This window comes from Apus apus, chromosome 2 (assembly GCF_020740795.1).
Source record: "Apus apus isolate bApuApu2 chromosome 2, bApuApu2.pri.cur, whole genome shotgun sequence".
NCBI lineage: Eukaryota > Metazoa > Chordata > Aves > Apodiformes > Apodidae > Apus > Apus apus.
The window spans coordinates 22,167,076-22,186,841 of record NC_067283.1 but is presented as its reverse complement, the minus strand read 5'-3'; the positions used below and the strand labels follow the sequence as shown (position 1 = coordinate 22,186,841).

Here is a 19,766-nt window from a genome sequence, read left to right as displayed (position 1 = left end):
TGTAAGTCTAATTTTGAATGAGTAGCAAAGTCAGCATGGGATAGAGAACACTATCAAACATGCAATCCTATAAGCTCTCAATTACTCTTGCCATTGAAGCATTGATAATTGGAAAACAAGAAATACTACTTTTTCATATTCTGTATCACAAATGGTGATTTTTAAAAATGTTGCTTAAAAGTCTTTAGTTGTAGCTATGGAAATTGCTATGATGTTATCCAAGTTGGACCCTAGCCAAAAGTTTTACATCCACACATTTTAGATGACACAAAAGACATTCTAATACCCTGTTCAGACTGCAGAGATGGAAGCAGGAAGTTTTGAGGTTTTTCTTTTCATCATTCCTCACTATTGTATAGGAGGACACCTAGCAGGAAAATTAAGGACATAGAATGGCATAATAAGGATCATGTCTCCTTCTTCACTCTCTTCATGGCCTTGGCATCAGTGTTAAAATACTTGCTGTGGTATGACCTGCCATGCTTAGAACAAAATGTCAGCATTGCTATACTGCATTATCACTCACAGCTTATGTGAACAGGGCTTTGCTCCTTGACTTCTTTCCCCTTTCCATTTGCAGCAGTGGCACCTTCTGGTTGCTTCCCTGTTGCTACATGCCTTTGCTGCCAGAATGGCTTCCCATTACCTATCTCACGATTTCTCATTCCCTGGGACACTTTGTTCAGTCACCTTTTGCTATGTGCTGTTACATGTAAAGCAACTACTTTGTGGTTAACACATACAAAAGATAGCCAAGATTAATGACCTACTAAATTAGTATTAGTATGTTAACCACCGTTAGAGTCTTTGCTAGTCAGATGTAAAAGGGTCGGCTTTCAGTGCTCCCTATGTCAGGTGCTTGGAGGGAGGTACCTGTGTTCCTTAGGAGTGCTGGAGAAGGCCAACAGCTCCTGTGAGCTCCTGGGGAATGCTGCCTACCTGTGAGAAGGACAAGGAGTGTCCGCTGGATCGTGGACCAGCACAAAGGGTGCAGCTGCCGTGTGGCTCTCACCAGGAGAGGGAAGGCAGGGTCCAGCCGCACCAGCCTCCCCTGGTGAGGAGGGTTAGAAAGCAAGGGGGTTCTGCCCCATCTCTCGTAAGACCGCACACCAGCCCTAGCGCACCAGACATTGTATTATCCTTGTTTTGTCCTGGCAAGATAATAAAAAATTGCCACATATCCGAATAGCAGATCGTGACAGCTGGTGAGTGGACTACCTTCAAACTAATTTCAGTGAGCAGACAGCCACCTGGAGGTAGGGTTGCTGTTTGCCTGGCTTCCAAAAGCTGCAGGTAAGCAGTTAACCCACATATGCACAAATGGGATGTGTCTAGTATGCAAGATTTGCAAGTGCCTACGTTTCTGAGAATCCTCTGGTCCTGGACTGCCCAACTGGCAAAGGCCATGCTCCTGCAGCTCACAAAGACTCATTTCATAGGTTTCCAGGCTGCGTGCTATAGAATTTACTTTCATTTGGGAAATATCAAAACAGCCCTGAGGCAGGGTTTGTTCTGTATGTTCAATCTAAATTATTCTGTGATTTATCTGACTGTTCTTTTAATCTTTTATACAGCTTTTTATAGAATTGGAATTTTATTTTCAGTTTATTCTAAATTTTGAAGAGAATAAAAGAATGTGCACTCCCCCAGAAAGACAAAATCATGGTTTGTGGGTTGTTTTTTTCTCACACTGAGCCATTTTTTTGCCAGTATTTCAACAAAGCGTTCTTTTGACTGTGAATACTCTCAAGCAGATTTTGTCTGCCATTAATTAATAAGATTATATATCTAACTTTTAATGTATAAGCAATAAAATAAAAGCTTGTTTCTCTTGAAAACTTTGCAGTCCAAGAAAATCTTGAATATGCAGAGGAATCCTTATGTATCCATTCTTCATTGTAGTAGGGTCCAGGTCAGATCTTGTGTGTAGGGCAAATAAATGGAAGTAGTGGAAACATACAGACAAATTAGAAATAATCTATTGTGAAGGACCGGGCTTTTCCTCACACGAACATGACATGCCCCTTAGGTCAGCAGCCATAACTGATTTAAACTGGCTGCTCTGTCAGGCGCTTCAAACCCTCTCCTGCCTGCCTGCCCCCTCTGCCACAAAACAACAGCTTAGACCCCATGAAGGAGCAACCAGCCCAGGCAGCAGCAATGGGGGAAAACCACAACAGTGTTGCAAACAGTGGGCACACGGATGGTGCAGCAGGATGGGAAGAAAGTCAAGGACGGAAAGAAGACCCAGGAACAAGAAACTGGCCAACTGGGGACGAAGCAGCGAGTCCCTGAGACTCCTGAAGAAGCTGCCAGCCTGCTGCTCGCTGCTGCTCTTGGGACGGACACTGAGCCTGCTGCTGCCTGCCTTCTGGGGGTTTGCCTGCTCTTTGGGGGTCCCTGCTCACCTGCAGTCCCTGCTCACCTGTGGAACCTGCCTGCTGCCAACCACCTGCGGTGAGACTTCTTCCCACCACCCGGGGGTTCTAAGACCAGGTTGCAGGGAAGTCACCCACACCTAATGTCTAAATACCTAGACCATCTCAGGAATAAAGTGAGGGGTTGCATTTTGGTATCATTCCCTCCATAAGGTGTTCCTGCCCTGACTTACCTCCACACAAACCGCGACCCTAGAGGGGACAGGCGTCGGGCATATCCCTCCTTCCCCTCAGATAATAAGAGTTAATCTTGGTGTGTAAATAATAAGGTGTATTCATATATAAGTATTAGTACATGTGTAAGTATTTGGTGTTTCAAACACCCTGTCTTTCCTGAACCCTTCCTCCCCTAAATTGTGTTAAATTCGCTAATAAACCATTTTAATTCATTAAACTATAAATTTGCGGTCAGTACAAATCTGTGTGTGTGGCAGGAGGTGTGATTCAGTTATTCCACCTTACAACTCAGCTTGTGCAGGCTGCTCCTCGGAGAGAGGCGAACACCACGTGCAGACCCCTTGGTTCCACTAACAAATGTTTCCAATAAGGGAGGTGAACCGTGTTTTAACACCCTGACAAATCCTGCGCATTCATGACATCTACTAAAAAAAACCAACACAACAACCCCCACACCAAACTTCTGTCTTGTAAAAAAGAACAAAAAGCATACAAAAACTACGTTTCCATAACCAATATGCTTAGATTTTAAATAAATCCAGATTCAGCTGAACATATGTCAAATATTATTATTTTTTCATGCAATAAATCTGTTTTGTGCATTTTAAAAACATTTTTTCTGAAGAAAATTGGATCACCTGGATATATATTTCAAACCAGTATGACAAACTCCTCAGGTTTTTCTTTCAGTAAGAACTGTAAAATAAATCTTAAGGGCAAATTACTCCATTAGGTTACCACAGATGTGTCTTTTACATCCAAACCTTGGGGCTGCATGTGTAATCTCAGCGCGCACCTTTCCAGCTCGTTTAAGTGGGTCAAAATTTTCCGAAAGGACCCTTTCATTATCAACAGGAGGGGGTGAGAGTGTACATGCTTAACTGACTTACGTAGGTGACAACTATCCTGTAGGTAAATTTTCAGCTCTATCCTGTAAGTTAATTTTAAGCTTGATAAACAATGTGCTCCTACTACACAGCAAGTAGTTGCTAGTGTTGACAGAAAGATTGGGATAGAAATGTATGCTCCAAGAAGGTGGGAAGGGCAGGATTATCTTTTAATCAGCAGCAAAACCAAACAAAGCTGATGACACATCTCCATCTCAGTTACAGCTTTGTATTAGGTTGTGTTCTGAACCATGCAGTTAATCTGCTCCCCATACTTGCCATCCCCACAAGTTTTGCAATAAAGACAGATTTGGTTTGTGGCTAATGTTGCAGCAACAGCAGCCTAACTACTTCCAGTGGCTTTGGACTTCATAAGCATCCTAAACACTGTGATTGGCAACTGGAAGTCACTCTGGACACTGTGTGCCAAGCCTTGATACCCTCTCCAGTTACTTGTTCTTTAAGGTATCCTCTATTGAGCAAAAGGAAGTTGTATGAGACCCCAGTTCTGTAGGAGGAAATAGAGTCTTCCTTGCCTTTATGCATAACAAAGGCATTAAACATTTTTATTAGAACTTTGCAGCAAGGATAACATCCCTTTTGAATACTTTAATAGTATTGTTGTCATCAAATACTACTGTAGAATCATAGAATCATAGGGGTTGGAAAGGACCTCTGAAGATCATTGAGTCCAACCCCCTGGCTGCAGCAAGAACACCTAGGACAGATCACACAGAAGTGAATCCAGACGGGTCTTGAAAGTCTCCAGAGAAAGAGACTCCACAACCTCTCTTGCTGGGGATACACTCTGTCTGCTCATCCAGGTGATTGATGAAGATGTTGAATAAGAGGTCATTGCCATCTTGAGGTATCCATCCATCAGTGAATCCATGCCTGCAGTATGGGCTGCTAATTAACTTGTGTAAATACATGTTACCAAATTCTCTTTAGGCTCCCATAAGAGTGTGACAGCTGGAAGGCAAGTGGGAAGATGAGGCCTATTTGTGACACTGGGAAAGCTGTAGGTGGTGCCATGCAGTAACTGGTAATTATGGTAACACCTGAATAAAGTCAACCCTTTTACAAAGAGAAACATACCAGATACATACCAAAGAAAAACACCCACAGGTCTTAGCACAAGGCCCTTCAACTATGTAATCTAATCGTGGATGACAAAGAGCTCCATTTCTTGCTGATTACAGCCTCTAGAGGAAAAGCACTGTGTTAAGTATCCCAGTGCTAAACTGCATTTACACTGAATTATTTCACTAGTACATTGGCAAAAAATATGCCTAGCATTTCTTTCTGTTTTACAAAATGACTGTTCTAGAGAAGAAACAACTTTGTCCCTCATTTCATCATGTATCTATCAAAATTTCAATGCTGTGACCCGGTCGACCAATTTGTAATAAACAACAGTGTAGAACCAGTTAATACTTCTGCAAGTGTGCTCATTTTAGCTGTTTGCAGAATTGCTGGTGCCTTGCTTGGTCAGTGACTTAGTAGAGGTGAGAAGCTTTGTCTGCTTCCTGGCAACAGCAGGGAGTAAAGGTACATATATCCTCATTAACGTAATTGCCTATAACACAAAAATATTTTTTAATTTTCTATATACCTACACATGTTACTGAATATGCTAAAGATTTAAATTCTTGATGGTGAAGTAAAGCAGCATCTACAATTACAGGCTCTTCTCCCTCTTCTACTTTTCTTGGATTCCTGCTATTTCCACACATAATCACCTGCACTTGTTCAGTCCCGCACTTCACTTCTGTTTTGGTGGGCTCTGGTCATCAGTCTGACATTCTTACCTTGAGCTCTCCTTTCCCGTTATCAGCCCTGGGGTCTATCACCCTGGGCCCTTTGTTGTCCATACAACGTTCCTAGCTCATATGTTCACAAACTGAGAAGAGTTTATTCATGCTTTTGGATAGCTATTTCTAATTTTTTCCATTATTCAGTCTCTGGTAATATTTTACTTGCCTCACATCAAGTATTAATGATTTCTAAAAGACTGAATAGCAGAGCTGTTAATGCAGGGGGGTTTTGTCAGCAATTTCTGACCAATATAATTTGTTTCAGCTGCTGTGCAGAAATTGCTCACTTTTCAGCCAACAGTGCTAAAAGTTTATCCCTGGAAGATCTAGCAATTGTCTGTAGTGTACTTTTGTGTGACAATGGCATAAAACATTCTGGGATACCTGCTTAATCTCTTGGGAAACACTGTTTAAAAATCCCATGGTGTGGGTTTATTCAGAGGAGTGATTGCTTCTACTCACTGCTTCCTGCAGGTATGTATGGTTTTGTATCCAGGCAAAAAAAAAAACACACACAGTTTTTCAGTGTATCACTTGTTAGTTTTTTTGTACAACAAGGCTGAGTGTGAGGGAGCTCAATCTATTCAGAGTAGCAGTTCTGCAAAGTACTAGTTCTCCAAGCTGTTTTCATTTTGGCACCAAGGATTGCTGATGGATACATCAACAGCATCTGTGGAGGAGAGAAACACAAGCTGATTTCAAACATCAGGAGATGCAATGCACTGTTCTGCTGCTTATGGTTATCTTAATGCTTTTTTTCCAGAATAGAATGGTTGTGGAAATACTGGGATAAACCCATTTTTGCTCTAATTTCTGTGGCAGATGAAGTGGGTCAAGCTCTGAATGACCCACAAGTTATCACCAAATTAGCACTGCTGTTCACCCTCGGTGGCTGACTGGGAGCTGGCAGTTACGTGACTCTTCATGCTTTACAGAAATGCAGAGGTAAAAGGGAAATGTGTTCGTACAACTGACCACTGTCTCCTGCTATGCCTGTTTCTGCTGGTCAAGAGTGTATATTTTCTGCAATTTAGCTGATGTATAATAATTTGTTACTCTGCAGAATTTGTTAATATAGTTATGTGCAGTGTCCAGATACTTCTGCCTTTGGAAGCTGGGGTTGTAATCTGCTATGCTGAGGTAGCTGGTCTATAAAAAATGAACATGCATTTAGTGAACATTTTTCAGGCTCTGGGCTGTGATTTTTGTTGCCGGTAAGTGTACTCTGATCTCTTCTTGTTCTGCGCCCTCAGCTTTGCATCTGTGCCCCCTCAGTTGGTATATGCCTTAGTTCATCTATTGCCCCAAGTGTGAAGTGTGTATCTGTTGATTTCGGCTTGCTCTTCTATCTACTGCTGTCACTGCTTTGTCACCTTAAACAAGATCCTGTCTTTAACAAGCAATTTATTTCTTACTTCTTAGGAAAGTGGAATAGACTGTTCCTTGCCATTTGGCTATCCTCACAGTACTTTTAGTTCTACTGCTACAGTGCTGTGGAGTTTGCTGTCTCTCTTGGAGCCTCCAAAAGCAAATATGCATATGTTGCTACATTTGTCAATTCTATAGAGCCGATTGTGCTGTGCTGTGGAAGGTTTGCAGCCTGCACATGTATAATTTGTAAAGGCAAGGATAGGGTCCTGCTCAGTGCACCTGTATCAGGACGTGTTCGTTCTCCCATAGAACAACTTCCATGCTATTAACATGCCTGGGAGCATCTGGCAATGGTTTCCTCATGCTGTTTCCTAATGATTTGTCATCAGTTTGCATGTTTGCTCTATGCACTGATGGAATTACTACCTTCTGAGGAGTAAGGTTTTTTCTGTATGAATTCACTTTTTTATGTCTAGAAGGGCTGTCTTAGCCGAGGCTTGGAAATGGTGCTACTCCTGGGCATCTTTTGAAAGTCTCTCTCTGTAACTTTAGTTGCTTCATTTGTTTATTGTGTGTTAAACCTCATGCCGTGCTCACTTCAGGTCTGCAGTCTTTTTCTATGCCATCCTCTGCTCATGGCATTTCTTTAATTGCCTTCAGGTTTTCAGTGTCCAGTTGTGATCCCACAGTGCTTAGCACATATCTGGCACAGATGTCAATAGGCTTCTTGTGCTTTAGCATCATTATGTCCATCCTGAAATTTTGTCCTTGACACTTTTTAGGAGTTTCTGGATTGCTGGATTCACAGTTGTTGATTGCCTTTATCTTTCGATCTCCTTCTTCTGCTCTAAACCAACTTTAAGCCTGAAAGTCTCTCTAAAATATTGTTCTTTTTACTGTGAAGCACTCCAGCACCCAAAACCAATATTCAGATTATTCAAGTCCAGTGGCATCTACTGAAGGATTTGAAAGATTTTCAGGAGTGTCACAGCTTGTACCTAAAGAAAATACAAAAGACATGTTTATTTCTGACTTGAGGTTGATGTCTGGTTCTTGAAATATATCCTTAACTTCTCTTACAAGTTGGATGGGATCCACAGTGGTAATTTGGCCTCCCTTTTGTGCTGAGAATATCTGTGGTGGTTGTTGAACTGAAAAAATCCCTATGATTTTCTTTTACTTATGGGGAGCAGAGAACCTAAGGACCAAAAAATTATTTTTCTTATTCCATAGCTTTCATATTGACAGTTTGCATAGTCTCACTACCTTATTATAGCACCTGATAACTTTTGTCTTATTTGATATTGACACCTTGAAGTGTTGCCATCTGGTTTTGGCTCTTGTCCTACATTAGAAGGTATTGACATTTGGATCCTCTGCTTTGAACATTTTAGGTGTCTTTGCTGATTGAAAGCATTTCTGTAGAGTGAGCTTTGTTCCAGAGCTGTTAAGGACTTTCCAAATTTAGAGACCAAAATTGTGTTTCTGAGCTTTGTGATCTGTGACAACAGTATACAGGGGGTTTGTTGCTGATCATTTTGTCGTGTTCCTGTAGGAGGCTGTAGCTGGCCTTGCAGTTTGCATTGCTAGGGCTGCTGCACTCAAGATCAGATGGAGACTTCTGTGGAGTGCCACAAGGTTGTGCCTAGGCAGGGAGCCTAGGGAAGTATAGTTGCAGTAAAGGTGCTAAAAATTGTGCAGATTTATTAAAATAATAAATAAATATTGACAATAACTAATGACTGACTTTCTTCTTTAGATCTTACATTTGCAACTGAGAAATACCTGAGTCTTTTTTCCTTTACTGCATTAGGTGCTCATCTTACTTCTCAAAACGGGTCACATGAAATGACTGTTAGTGGATTGCAACTGCCCCAGCAATGTTTCTATTCTTAAAAACTAATTACATTGGCAGGTTTCCAGTATTAGTCACTAGTAGATAAAAAATTAGTCTTGCACTGTATCATTATGATTTATGAAAGAATCATACTTACTAGTAATCCTGTAAGTGTTTCACCCACTTTTAATCTTGCAAATTGCTAGAAATAACAGTTTACTTAGTGCATTCAGGTTGCCATGATCTGCAGTGCACACATCTAGATAGCATAGCAGGTGCTGTAATTTGCTATCAATAGATAGTAAGTAAGTTTCAGTTTTTAGAGAATGAGGACATTTCCTTACCATTAAGTCCATTTGTATTAGTATTGTGATCCAAAAGAGACTGAAAACTGCCATGGATCAGGAGCTAATACATCTTTAAGGATGAAGGACTTTGTGGAGTGTTTGAGAGTCTGAAGAAAGAGTGATCAAGTGGAGCCACATTCTGCCATCTGTGATGCATGGAAGCCAACTTGGCATGGCCACTAGGAATCTGCTTTGTACCAGGAGAAAGGCAGCATCACAAGGGATAAGGAGGGCTGGAAGAATGTTACAGCATGGAGTGATCAGAGAAACCCTTCTTACCCTCTAAGTTACTTTCTAGGATACCCTTACAAAACAGGTATGAGGCCATGCCTATGATAAATGAAGAGCATAATGAAGAGGAGCCAGCCCAGGCAGTCGTGCCAAGGTCAGAGAGACCAACCCCTCACAACAAAACCTGTGTTAAGACCAGCGCTAAGAAGGAACAATGTGATCTATGATCATTGGTGATTCCCTCCTGTGCAAAATGGAAGCACCCATTTGCAGATCAGACCCTCTTTTCAGGGAAGCGTACTGCCTCCCTGGGGCCCAAATTAGGGACATCACAAGACTGAAGAGCCTATTACAACCTTCAGACTACCATCCATTCCTGCTTTTCAACGTGGGTACAAATTATGTTGCAACAAAAAGTCTGAGTTCAATCAAAACAGATTTCAGAGACCTAGGAAGAATACTAAAAAATTCAGGAGCACAGGTAGTGCTTTCCTCAGTCATCCCAGGAATGAGGAGGAATTTGGAAGAAAGAGGTGAGTCTGGTATATCAATACCTGGCTCCAGGACTGGTGCCTCTGTCAAAACTTTGGGGTTTTAAACCATGGAAGAGCCTTTGAGAGGTAAGGTATGCTGGGGCCTGATGGGTTCCACCTGCCCCAGTGGAGAAACACATCTTTGGGCATAAGCTGTCAGCTTAACATTTGCTCTCCTGAAGTCCAGCAAGGGCTAGGACACAAAAGGCCAAAGGTCGATTAAAGTCGAAACCGGTCAGTGCTGTTTCAGATAACAAAATGGGCTTCTTAAAGCACATTAATAGCAAGAGGAGGTCTAAAGAAAACATTGGACAAATACTTGTTGAAGGTGGTTATCCGACTTACAGTCATGAAAGAAAAGTGGAGGCATTCAATGGGTTTTTTTGCCTCCATCTTTAATAATACTGATGGGCTGGCCAGTCCCCTGAGTCAGAGGATCATGAGTGTGGGGACAGTGACTTTACATCTGCAGACAGTGAAATTGTAAGGGATCAGCTGAATGTCCACAAGTCCATGAGGCCTGATTGGATTCATCCCAGAATACTGAAGGAACTAGCAAATGTTATGGCAGGACCCCTCTCAATCATCTACCAAACGTCTTGGCAGTCCGGGGAGGTCCAAGCTGACTGGAAGCCAGCCAGTGTCACTGCAATCTGCAGAAAGGGCATGAGGGAAGACCCAGGGAACTACAGACCTGTTAGTCTAACCTCAGCTCCTGGAAAAATTATGGAGATTATACTGTGTGCTATTGAAAGGTATTTAAAGAATAATGCAATCATCAGGCACAGTCAACAGGCTTTCACTAAAGGTTTCACTAAGATCAGTAATCTGGATGCAGGAGTTGAATGCACCATTATCAAATTAGCTGATTATACCAGACTGGGAGGGGCTGTTGACTCCCTTGAGGGACAAGATGCCTTGCAGGATCCAGATAGATTGGAGCATTGGGCCATGATTAAATGGGAGTTTGACAAGCTGAAATGCTGGATTCTGCTTCTAGGACAGACTAATGCCAGGCACAAATATAAATTGGAAGAGGAGTGGCTGGATCTAGGGATGCAGGTTGACAGCAGGCTTAGTGGGAGCCAGCCACGTGCCCTGGCAGCCAGGAGGGCAAACCACAGCCTGGAGTGCATCAAACACAGCATCACCAGCCAGTGAAAAGAGATTTTTCAGTGCTGTTCAGCAGTGGGGCAGACTCACCTTGAGCACTGCATGCATTTATGGGCCCCACAGTTTAAGGAGGCTGTGACGGTCCTTGAATGTCTGGAGGAGGGCAACAAAGATGGTGAAAGGGCTGGAAGGAATGTCCTATGAGGAGCTTTGGTTTTGTCTGGTTTAGAGAAAAGGAAGCTGAGGGGTGATCTCATTGCTCTCTACAGCTTCCTGAAGAGGGGAAGTGGAAGGGAGGTGCTGAGCTCTTCTCCTTGGGATCCAGGGATAAGATATGTGGAAATGGTTCAAAGCTGCATTAGGGGAAGTTTAGACTGGACATTAGGAAGCATCTCTTTACTGAGAGAGTGGTCAAACACTGGAACAGGCATCCTAGAAAGGTGGTTGGTGCTCCAAGACTGTCAGTGTTTAAGAGACATTTGGGTAATGCCCTTAACAACATACTTCAACTTGGTCAGCCAAGTTTTATGAAAACCAATAAATTTCTAGTCCTTTGATACCAAGAAAAAAATTAAAAGGTAAACAAAACTAAAGAATACAAATTATAATGTCATTATTTTAAAGGAAATATCAGGCTGTTTGATTAATGCTACACTTTCAAATCTTATTCTTAACCCATTTTCTTTTCATCCTTAGTTAGGAAGTAATTGTTTCTGGTAGTATTTTATTACTTTTAGGAACATTATTAGCAGGCCTGATGTTTATAACAGCTGGCTTTCATAACATTAACATTCGGTGTCAGATTTTAAAGCTGGCACAATTTGAGGTAGGAATAAATGAATCATATTAGGTGCTTCATTATCAATTGTACCTTATAATCAAATACCTCTGACAGCAGATAGTCATGATGAAAAAGTATTGGGCATAACTGTACAGGTCAGGACTAGCCAGTGTCAGCTGCTTTAAATGGTGCACCTTCCAAACATAGGTGTGGCTCCTCTTACTTTGTAATACTTAGAACATAAAGTTGCTGTAAAAGATGCATTGGCAACGGTTTCCACTTTTGGGATTTGGAAGTGGCAGCTGCAGGACCTGCAACCAGCCCTCACTGCCAGTGCCTTCCAATGCAAACTGCTGCAAGCAGAAGAGCCTACTCATGGTTCCCCAGGAAAGCAGAAATCAGAAGTGAGTGGAAGACTGCAGGCTTTGTTTGAGAAAGGAGCAATGCTTACTAACTGGCTAGGTCAACAGGCAGACTTTTCTCTTAAAACCACAGATTTTTCAGTTTCCTAGAAATGATGAAGAGAAATGTAAAAGAACAACGATGAAAACCACGTAGTCCTACTTACGTGTCTCAAGTCAAGCATCAGAACTAATTTGGGCACTCAGGTTGCTTAGCTTTGGTCACTGTTTTTGAATGTTTTTATTCTATTAGTGTTGTTCCTGATGTTTTTGGTAGAGTAACACTAAAAAGAAAAAATAGCCAATCTTCTTAGTACTACAAATGCAGTTACAAAATACATTGGTGTTTGTAGGTTGCTGGTGGCTTCGGGTCACCAGGAGCAGAAGACGGTAGCTACTAGAAAATCATCAACTGTAGCTACAGTGTGTTGTTCATGCACCACTATGTCTTTCAGCTTGTAGAAATTGCAACTGGCCTACTAGTAACAGGCAGTGTTTTATTCATGCCAGATGATGGTTTTCCACACTGACACCCTCAGACCCCTACAAAACCATCCAGCAGAGGTGTGAGTGCTGTAGTTTTGAATATAGTTCTTACAAAAGGCTGGTCTTTCTTGGTTACCTTATACAGGTTGTTCTTCAGTGAGGCTGTGGGCCTCCATGTATTAAAACTGCTACAACTTCTGTACTGCCATGGGCTTGTTAACCTGGGCTTTTAAAATCACTGGGTTTGATGCAGAGTGCCTGCCTTATATTGCTGCCAAATACTGTGTCACTTCTTGTTTCTGTCTCCCTTTAGGAGTGCTGTGTGCTTCAGTACCTGCCTTTTTCCTGGGGTGTGGTCTCCTCCCCTTGAAGCCTACAAAACACTTAAAAGCAGGCAGCTGTGCCACCTGGATGCATATTCCCACCGCTCTTACCAGGCTGGCTTTGCTCCTGTATCTGCTCACAGGTACCAATTCTGATTTCTGCTTCTTGCTGTGCAGGGCTGAGCTGCAGATTCACCTTCCTGGCACTGGTGGTCTTCCCAACTATTCAGGTATTTGGATCTAAAATAAGCTGGTGGTGATGGAATAAACCTGTATGAGTAAAAAGTGTGAAAAATTCTCAAGTGGCATGCAATGTATCTTAAAATAGTTTAAGGACTTTAATTAAACATGCTTCTTTATCATGCCTAAAATTTTAGCATCACTTTTAAAATCAGTTTGAGAAGAGACTTTTCTTATTTGACTGTTAAAATGCTGGCTTCAGAAATATTTGAGATTTTTGTGTCTTTTTGTGGAAGAAATGACTGTGTGAATGGGACTAATGAGGCTAAATGAATCTACCAGAGGAATTTTGTTTTCTGCAGCACTGGTTCTGCTATCCTCCAGCTACTTTTAAGTTCACATCATCTGCCCAGTGATTTTTTTTATACACAATATTTTTGCTTGCTCCTCTTCTACTTACTTCAAAGTGATTCTTAACAAACATTGACAAACTTCCTAGTTTAAACATATGGGAACATAAAGAGATTGCCACATCAACAGTTGGGTAGATTTTCTTCTGCCTTTCTTGCATTACGTAGTTTTTAAATAGGTATGAATTGCTTCCTATTCTGATCTGGTTGCATTTCTCAAACTCTTTGTGCAGGAAAAATGACTGTATATAGGCATAGAGGTGAATGAATCAGCCCTTGCACATACTGAGCTATTTTCAAAGCAAGAAATAATACCCATAGTGATTTGCAGCATTTTGGAAATGGATTTTTGCTGCTTGTATTCTTCCTGTCTTTTCAATGTGAACTTGTGAGTTTATTCTAATGGTTACATTTAAAAACAAATCTGTATCACTATTGCTTCTAGTTAATTTAACCTCACCAGATACTTCTATTGTTCTTGGTGTTCCCGTTGTTTCGACAGAACACAGCCTGATACATTATGTAACAGGGTGTAACCTCAGAATTTATGACTACAGATTTAATCATCAAGAATAAAGGACAAGAAAATTGGAAAATGAGAACCAAAATGGTTGAGAATTGCTTTTCTTCAGATATGAAAGATAGTATCTGATGCTGGAGACAAGGCAGTTGGCACCTTCAATGTTATTTTCCTTCTAAGTGACAAGGAAGAAGTAGTTATATATCTTGCTTCAGCTGCTAGTTCTGTCAGACAGTAACAAAAATACTGTGATAAAGCTGAATGTGGCTCTGGTTACTCCACCATCACAAAAAGGATATAACAAAATTAGAAAAAATCCAGAGACAGGCAGCAATGCTGGTCATGAGTATGGAAGCACTGCCAAATGAGGGTGCAAGAGGATGTCGTAGATGCCAGCTACTCATAGGAACTTAAAAGGAGCCTGGATAAATACATGAAAGAGAAATTCACAGATGTTTCCTTTATATAAATAAACTGCATACAGCTGTTCCCTAAACAGCCATTTTACCACTGTAGTAGAGAGGATATTGAACTAGGTGGTTCTTATATTTTCTGGGTCTTTAGATAGACCTTATATTTTTGTGTATGTTCTAGAAGCTTTAGATTTTAAATGGTCATCCTGAAATCCCGTATCAATATATTTGATTGTCTGTTACACTCTTTGTGGTCAGTGACTCTCTCCTCAAAGAGGAGAAAATACTAATCAAAGGTGTTGCCCAATACAATTCCATCACCATTTATAAAAGTAAAAATGCTTTCCACTGTTGCATTAAGATTATCTCATACCTAACAGATTGTTGTAGCACAAGTAGTTCTGATGACAGAAAATGCTGCAGTCCATTGTTTCAAGTCATACTTAATTATTCTAATTTCCTATACCTCAAGAGTCTCGTACTAGAATGAAGTGTTGTTTTTTAGGAATGGAGAAGCTGGTTGTCTGTCCATACAAAAGGCCAAATGCTCTCTGCAGGCTGATTTGCTTTCCATGGGCTGGAGGTGGAACTTCTCAACTTGCTCAATGGGGCAAACTCTTCAGCAGCTCAGTTGAAGGTTAGTAATTTGTATAGGTAAAGCAGAAGTTAAGCAAGTCAAAAGTACATGGTAGCCAATTTTTTTTTTTATGGAATACAATGTTCTTGAGAGCACTGCAATCTTGTTTCAATGTTTTTTTTCCAGAAAATAATTCCATTAGGAATTAGCATTTCTATCAGGGTGCTGAGTTTACTATGTTCCTGTACCACTTTGGATCAAATTTAATTACATTAAAAAGATATATCCTCAGAGCTAAATTTCACAAGACCAGAGTATGCTGACTGCTTCAGAAACTATTGGAATGATACTGGAATGTTCAGAAACAGCAACACTGGCATATTCTTAATCTGCTTAAAAAAGGCATCAGCAAGGTTAACAGTGGAGATATGAGAACGATTTTGAATATTGAAGGATTGCGTAGAACAAGTTTCCATTATCCACAGTGTTTACATGGCTTTGTACTCCTTATATCAAAACTGAAGTTGAAACTATGGGTTTATAACAGTGAAATGACATTTAGTTACAGTGCAAAGTAATTATCATTGCTATCAGGATGTATCAGCACTAAAAAGATCCTTTGCTGAGCCATTTGGAAATAAAAAAACCACAAACAAAAAACAAGTTTGTTTTCCAGATCTACCACAAAGAAAAAAATAATTTAGCATTTAGAGAGAAAATTATCATTGCAATTTTACCAGTCCTCTAAATGCCTGTATGCTTCCATAAGGAGTTGCACAAGTCACATCAAACTGTCCTTGAAATTAAAAAAAAGAACTCAGACAAAAAAAGCTTTTGTTCACTGGAGCTACTTCCAACAAAGTTACTAAGGAGGTGTCATAGAAGCAACTGAACTGCAGACACAGGTGAATAAACCCAGGGTGCATTAAAGCCCTTACTTCCACATGAGTTTGGCAGTACTTGTGATATCATGGAGGTTTTAGAAAATCATAATTGTTTTCTGATCCATTAATTCCTTCCTTTCTTTAAAACCTGAGAGGAAAATTCCCATTTTTGAAAGAAATATAATAAAAGCCTGTAATATGTCCTTCCATATAAACATAAATTGCCATCAATGTATACTGTGATTCCTCATTTTACTGTCTCCAGTGCTGAAGAGCCTGCAAGGAAGAAAACGGGGACAGTACAATTCTAACATAGTTCAACTTTATAATGCTGCCCTTGGAAGGATGTACTTTAAACAACCCTCAAACTTACTATTATTGAAATTAATTATTTTGTGGTTATTATGAATACTAATAGCAATAAATTTGCTTTGAAACCTCAGCTGAGATCAAGACCTTGTGGATTTCTGACCCAAGGCACTTATCAGTCAGATCAATTGGACAGGCAACATCTGTGAGTAAAAGAAGGGATGGAAACCTAACCTTTCACACGATTAAAAGACAGCAATAGCAAGTACACTGTATCACCTGTAAGAAGGTTTAAGTTAAATAATCTACATATTCTGCAGAATAGACTAAAAAACTTAATTAAAATTATTTTACTGTTACTATTTGAAATTACTGTTAATTCTTTTTCCTCCCTTCCTGCACCCCTTCTGCAGTGTCCTCTCTCAGGCTTCCTGGAAGAGAATCTCGTTCTAGGGAGCCATTTGCAAAAGACATGGAGACCATAGTTAATGAAATTACAAGTGTTTTGTTAAAAGAACTGCAAGAAAAACCATTTGCATTTTTTGGTCACAGGTAAAAATATATACATTTTTAGATACCCTGGTGAAGGAATTCTATATTTGAACTCTATAAGTATGTAGTTGCTTGCCTTTACTTGCAAAAACCTTCTGCAAAGGTCTTCTGTCAAGTCATCCTAAAACATCCTGATGATCTCAAAGATTCTGGTTATTTATTACTGCAGGCACAATGTGTTCTATAAATGGCAGTGTTGTGATTTTTTTTTTTTTTTACACTGATAAATTATAATTGTATTCGCTGCTAATATTTGTGTCAGTGCTTACTCTGTATGAATGCAGGGCATGAACCATACATAAAACTCATAGATTTTGAAGATTAATTAGTCCCACGTATTCAAAATAAGTCATCTTATTGCAAATGAAGGCGACTACTAAAAGAGACACTAAAAAAGGCCTGATTTGTAAATCTAGACTGTGTAGGCATACACTTCCTCTCAATTAGCTAATATCACTATAATTTGCATGTCATATAGGTTTTAATAACTGTTCAAGGTAACAAGTTAGCACTGAAATTTAAAATATGTTTAAGTGTTCCAGTTTCTACATATGTTTTTGCTTACTTTGCTTCCGTTTCTCTTTTTGCTGCAGTTTTGGTTCTTATATTAGTTTTGCAGTTGCGCTACACTTGAAAGAAAAGTACGGACTAGAGCCCATCCATCTTTTTGTGTCAGGGGCACATGCCCCAAACGTAAGTTACAGAATCATTAACGGTAGAAAACAAAACAGTGTATTAGCACAGAGAGTAAAAAATGACATTTTACGGGATGGTGTGCAGAGTGGCTTTAATACAGAACAAGCATTGCTGCAGGATGCATGAAGAAAAATGTTTTCTTAGGGGAAATTAATTCAGAAGTGGATGGAGAATTCCACGTTGCAGGGCGCACACTGCTGCTAACCTTAGCCTGGGGAGAAGAGTCTCCTTGAGCTAACGCTACCTTTTTTGCATACTGTATTAGTCACTGTGGCCTTCAGGTTAATACTCAAATGCAATCAAAACAAAACATAAAGTGCTACTCCCTGCTGTTACATGTGAAATAACTGTCTTAACCTAATATTTCATAAACTTCCTGCACCAGCCCTCAGTATATTTGTCTCTCTCTCTTTCCCTCCTTATCCTTTGTTGGCTTGTTAATCTGTCTTCAGTTCCTTCTGAATTTTTGGTGGCTTTTCTAGTCTGTCTCAGGTAAACAACAGTGAAGTGGCTTTTTCCCAACCCTCCTGTCCTTAAACATAATTTGCTACTTGCATTCTTCTGTTTCTGGGGCTTCTTAGCAAGCCTGAGTATGAGCTGGTACATCATGGAAGCAATTATTATTCCTGCAAACTTCTACAATCAGTTGGTCTCTCCAGTCCTACATTAGTCAGATTTGTGTCCCCTGATAGGCTTTTCTTTCTCTTAAATAGATTATTTTATTAGTTGTATTTCAATAGTAAGAGTTAAACTTTGAACAAAATTAAATCAATGGTTATTTGTCTGTGCAAGTTTGAAACCTTGAGGGTACTTGGCTCACTCAATCTGTCTTTTCAGCACACTAACCCTTTCCAAGAAGTATTTTCTGTGGCTGTTAAAAATAATTCTTATTGTAAATATTATTTAAAGTATATTGCATACAACACCTGATCTGTTTGTCTGACTGTTTTGACAGTCTGAAGCATTTCTTCTCATCAAAAGCATACCCATATGTGATGCAAAAGATGAAGATGTTCTTACATATATACAAATCTTAGGAGGAACTCCTCCTGAGCTTCTGCAAAATGAAGATGTTAAGAAACATCTGATACTCACTTTCAGAGAAGACCTTAGAGTTCTTCAGACACTTTCGTAAGTTTTACAATTTTCATTATTTGTATTTTACAGTTTTAGTTCTATCTGATCATTTCAGGTTTTCTTTCTCTGCAATTTGTTCTCATTTCTTTTATAAGAATAATAGGAAACAGTAAAACATAGCTTTCTTCTTTGTGTGCTTTTCCATTTCTGCTCTGATATTTAAGCCCTAGATGAAAACACTGCTTACTGTAGTAAACACAACTGTAACTACTGTAGTGAACATGTCATGGTAGAATTACATTTCTACTTAGGATCCAAAGTTAGAAGCCACTAAATGGAATATTCTGTCATGTTTTATTGTTTTCTGAGGCTAGCAAGCTCAACTGATCATGCTTCAGGATCATTGCATTCAGCCTCCTGATCCAAGCCACCCCAGCCTCACCAGGAGCCACCAATCCCTGTATTCTAGGCATCTAGAACTACCAGCTCCTTCTGTCCCAGCTGCTCTCCCCATGGGATGTTAAACAGCAGCTCCTGTAGCTGACTGGTTAAGGTTTCTTACCCTGGCAAAGACAAGGACATTCTTGGATGTGAGACCACCCATTTTGGCCATAGGAACCTGACAGCACTAAGGCCCTGAAGCATTAGAATTTGAATATAAGCAGACAACAAAATCCTTCATTGTAGGTGAGAATTTTTATTGCAGGTTGAAACTCTTTTTCCAAAGTATTGGGTCATTCTTTCTTTAACATTTTAGACCTAACTGCAGAAAGGTAAGGAGCTACAGTAATCCCTTCTCCTGGGATTCTGCACAATCTAATGCCTGAGTGTGTTACATTTTGGAGAAGAAAGAACAAGCTATTTTGTATGTGGAAGCAAACCCCAAATGCAGGTTATCTTACAGAAAGTTTTATTACTACTTTTATGTTCACAGTTTTGAGAAGTCAGAAAGGAATATCCCCCTCTCTTGTGATGTTACCTGCTTCAATGGGTCTGAAGATAAACCCCATGATTTAGAAGGTACTTTGCTTAAATATTTTCCTTCTTACGCATTTTTCTGTTGGGTGGAATCGGCTAATGAAGAGATTTCTAGAGTCTTGTATCACCTTCTTAAATTAAACAGATAACAGAGCAGCCTCAATGTATGAACCAAAACAGCTGATATGGGATTTAAAATAACTACAAATAATAACATAAAAATACTTATGCAAAATTATAACAATAGTTGACATTTCTTTGACACTTTAAATATCTTTTTTAGCCTGGAATGAACTAACAAGTGGAGATACTTCCTTCTATAAGATTCCTGGAGGTCACTTTTATCTGCTGGAACCCTCTAATGAAATCTTCTTGACAAAACACATAACAAGATGTATAGAAAATGCTGGTCTATGAGTAGTTTCCTC

At 40.0% G+C, this 19,766-nt stretch overlaps 1 protein-coding gene across 1 annotated transcript; it reads left to right on the top strand.

The window, feature by feature from the left end:
- The first annotated feature begins 14,772 nt into the window (after window positions 1–14,772).
- Window positions 14,773–19,755, top strand: OLAH (oleoyl-ACP hydrolase). Its single transcript, XM_051609493.1, has 6 exons — window positions 14,773–14,902; window positions 16,449–16,587; window positions 17,181–17,280; window positions 18,239–18,414; window positions 19,295–19,380; window positions 19,622–19,755. Exons 1-6 carry the CDS (start codon window positions 14,773–14,775, stop codon window positions 19,753–19,755), a joined length of 765 nt encoding a protein of 254 aa, XP_051465453.1.
- Window positions 19,756–19,766: the final 11 nt, after the last annotated feature.

Excerpts from the sequence above, each read along its gene's own strand:
- OLAH (XM_051609493.1), top strand. The coding sequence starts at position 14,773 with ATGGAGAAGCTGGTTGTCTGTCCATACAAAAGGCCAAATGCTCTCTGC. Across the intron at positions 16,588-17,180 it reads TTTGCATTTTTTGGTCACAG|TTTTGGTTCTTATATTAGTT; the intron begins GTAAAAATATAT and ends TTTTTGCTGCAG. Across the intron at positions 19,381-19,621 it reads TAAACCCCATGATTTAGAAG|CCTGGAATGAACTAACAAGT; the intron begins GTACTTTGCTTA and ends TATCTTTTTTAG.